Genomic DNA, 3970 nt, shown 5'->3' on the forward strand with positions numbered 1-3970 from the left:
TTAGTGCTGTCAATTAAAAAAAACTAATTAATCGCACATTTTTCTGAAATTAATCGTGATTAATCCTACCTAACATAAAAAATTTTAAATATACTTTTATATTGCAATAATTTCACATTCAGTCTTCAAATTAATGTAGGCCTACAAACAACATAAAGGCAGTATATATTTTTTATATTTGTTTAATGGCATCTTTTTTTATGACTGAAGGCCAGTATCAATGATACCAATACTGATGTCTCTATAAAACTGCCCCCCCCCCCATATTTAACCATTGACTAGCCATTCAACATTACAGTATAATTGAGAGCTATCAATTTGAACATTTATTAGACTTTAAAAAATAACTTCTAATTTAAGTGAACTTAAAACAATCTTCTCATAAACCCATTATAATAAATGCATATTTAATTTAATGCATAAATTAAATATAGATGAATCCCTAAAGCTATAAAAGTTCTTTTTTCTTCTTTTTTTCCCCTTTGTCCTTTGATTAATAGACATCACAGCAGCTGGTTATTAGGTTATTTTGGCTGTTATTTCTTTAAGAGCTGCCGCTGCTGAATGTGACGCGGATCTGACACGCATCATATTTTCTCTCAACTCTTTTTACCTTTTCTGACCCACTTCAGGTCTTAAAGTCTCTATTAATGAGCTGATAAGTTAAATCGGGTGTGTTAGATGAGTGAGACAGTGCTTGGCTGCTCCAGGACAGTTTTGAAAACCATTTCAGAGACATGTTCTTACATGTGACTCATATAAAATATATTACATGCATGCACAGTTTTAAGGCAGCTTTAATCACCCTTTTTAGTAACTTCATGACTTAACTGACCACAACATTGCATGCACGTAGTTTATTTCGTGCTTTTGATGAAGAGCACACGCTGCGAGCACAATACTGTTTCCGTTTTGACTCGCGCCTGGTGCTGAAGTGGAGCGCGTGTCTGAAACGTCTCCCATTCTCAGTCATTCTGCGACTGAATAAATGCACTTCTTGTCAAGAGAAAAAGTGACAGATGCCCCTGCGTTAATTGCGTTAAATATTTTTTACGCGTTAAACTGAAAAAATTCATCGCCTGCGTTAACGTGCACATTTTGACACCACTAATATATATATATATATATAGTTATTTATTTATAGTTAGATATTATATAAGATGTATTTTTAACATATTTATATTGAAAAAAGGACATAGACAATAACATGAAAATATCCAGAGAAAATACATGTTATACATCTATTTTAACTCTCCTATCCCTCGACCCCCACCCCCCGAAGCATCTAAAAATTCAATTACACAGGTAAAGAAGTTATTATACAAAGGCTAGGACAGACATATCCACATATTATTCCAATATTTGGTTATTTTCCAGAAACTGTATAAACCGATTCCAAATTTGTTGGTAGTCCTGTAGTTTGCCCTTTAATAAGATGTATTTTTTGTTTTAACCGAACTTCATGCAGTTGAATACTAACTCAACACAAGATTTATTTGCCAGAAATGAGTGCAAAAAGAATATTAAGTATAAATCAAAGTGAGCTGCAGTTGCTCCCTCTAGAATAACTATTTTCTGAAACCTGAACAGTTGCTTGCTTCAGTGTTTTTCTTTTTGATAGTGCATTCAGTTCCCATGTTTCAGTCCTGTGAACTCAAGAAAAACAAAATACCTAGGTGTGTATTTGTGATCTCTCGCAGCAGTAGCTTACAATGGAATTTGATGTTTTGATCTGGTGAAACTAGTCAGCGGTGCCACGTTGGAGACTTTATCTGCTGAAAACACACATCCCTTTCTCTCACAGTAAGGGGAAAATGTTTGCTCACAGCTCTCCACTCATGGGACTTCACTGACGGTCAATATCAGCTGTCAAAATCGGTTGACTTTTGCCGCATTGCTGCGTAGAGAACATTTAACAAAACGTATTCCTTAAAACCAGACAGGACAGACACAATAGTTGTCAAATTACCCATGACTTCATCTGTTTTTCCCAGTGACACCAATGCTTTGGAAAGACAGTTCCCCCTCTCAGCCAGATGTATCGCTCTTTAAACACACTCAGATATCACAGCTGTGAGGATGTGATCGAAGCCAGCTCAAACTCCTGCAGAATACATAGACACCGAAACACTTTTAAACTTAGTACTGTGGCGTTAATGGGGAAGAGACGACGTGTGTAATTGCCAAGGAGTGTGTGAGTCGTGCTGGAGATGAGAAGATGTGTTTCTGGTTTTGGAAGGGCTGTTTTTAGCTGGTCCTGGTATGTTTGGACTTAAAATACTGTTTTCCCTTTTGCAGAAACGGACGACTACGCTGAGATCATTGACGAAGAGGACACATACACCATGCCTTCCAGTGAGTATCACAGGTTCATACTGATCTCAGACCAGTGTTATGGTGCTCTGGTTTAAAATCACTGTAAAACTGATTAGGCGAGCAAAAAATTGATAATTTTGTGTGTGTTTTCCATGAATATTAACTTGAGAAAATCTAAATTGTATACTAAATATTTCAATATTTCAGTATGTCTTAAATGACTTGAAGTCTATAAATCTGGAAAATACATGACACACTTGTTTTTTTATAAGTAAGTTCAGCTGTTTTAAAAGCATCCTCTAAAAAAATATATCACTCTACACATTTTCCTAACCTACTTCCTATTATCTACCTGACCTTTGAACATGTTGTTTGGCATCACAGGCACAGAAGCTCCTGAGACGTTTATAGCTGCTTGAGTCGGTGTCGCTTTCTGCTTAGCTGTTCGTTTAGGTCTGAAACTGAACTCTAGACTAGCGTGTTCAGTTTTGTCTATTCCTTTCTGTGCGCTTGTGTCTCAGACGTCATTTGCTCAGTGTGGGCTTGAATAGAGGAAGCTGTATTGTAATAATAGAACTAATTCCATGTATTGACGGGCACTGGGCACATGGACGCTGTGCCATGTGCTTAAAGGACACATGAGAAAGGCACAGTGCAGTTGTGAGCAAGCACTGAAATGGATATGATTTTAAATGTCCATTTTATAAATGGAACAAACATTTAGCTTCGTCATATTGTTATTTGGGGTAAATTATTTAGTAGATTATTGAAAAGAAAGTCTTGTCGCAGTCAAGACTTGAACCTAAGCGTGTGCACTATTGTGCCAATAGTTTTGGAGAACATTTACCTTATTTAAAGCGGTCCTATTATGCTTTTTCACTTTTTCAACTTTAGTTAGTCTGTAATGATGCTGTTTGAACATAAAAAAGATCTGCAAAGTTACAAAGCTCAAAGTCCACTTCAAAAGGAGATATTTTATTTAACAGAAATCACTTTTCAAAAACTACAACGAATGACTCGTTTGGACTACAACGCATATTTTCCGGGATTTGTGATATCACAAATATCGGCGAATGGGACGAGACATGGTTGAGCTGCACTAGAGAAGGCAACGAGTGTTATCACTATGTCGGAGACACGCTAGCTTTCCCAAGGCAGACTAACTTAGAGTGGTTACAATCATCCAGGTTTAAATCGCGCTCAAATTGATTTGATTTTGACGTAATATTTACACTGAAGCTGGCAGGCGGCTATGGTAAGGGGCATGACATTTCCAGACTAGGTGCCAAGTGCTGCCAATCACCACACACACTGGCCCAGCTAACCAATCACAGCACATTTCGTATTTCAGAAGGCGGGCCTTCATTTGGTACAGGAACTATTCGAGCCGTTCATGCCAGACTGGGGAGAGAGGTGTTGTAATAATGTAAAATATGTGAAAAATAATGGGTTTTTCGAACAACCTAGTATGAGAGCCTGTTCTAGTACACCCCCACTTGTGGGAAGTCGTGACCTAATGGTTAGAGAGTCGGACTCATAACCCAAAGGTTGTGGGTTCGAGTCTCGTACCGGCAGGGATTGTAGGGGGGTGGGAGGGAATGTACAGCGCTCTCTCCCGCCTTCAATACCACGACTGAGGTGCCCTTGAGCAAGG

General features: G+C 38.0%; 1 protein-coding gene across 1 annotated transcript in view; it reads left to right on the forward strand.

The window, feature by feature from the left end:
- LOC107587873 (focal adhesion kinase 1-like) overlaps positions 1–3970 on the forward strand; it is a 65848-nt gene that overhangs the window by 26117 nt on the left and 35761 nt on the right. Inside the window, exon 15 of the mRNA XM_016275832.1 lies at positions 2299–2355. Within this exon, the coding sequence (XP_016131318.1) occupies positions 2299–2355 (57 nt within the window). The remainder of the gene's footprint in view (positions 1–2298; positions 2356–3970) is intronic.

The sequence above is a fragment of the Sinocyclocheilus grahami genome, unplaced genomic scaffold, assembly GCF_001515645.1.
Source record: "Sinocyclocheilus grahami isolate Dianchi unplaced genomic scaffold, SAMN03320097.WGS_v1.1 scaffold96.1, whole genome shotgun sequence".
NCBI classification, from domain to species: Eukaryota; Metazoa; Chordata; class Actinopteri; order Cypriniformes; family Cyprinidae; genus Sinocyclocheilus; species Sinocyclocheilus grahami.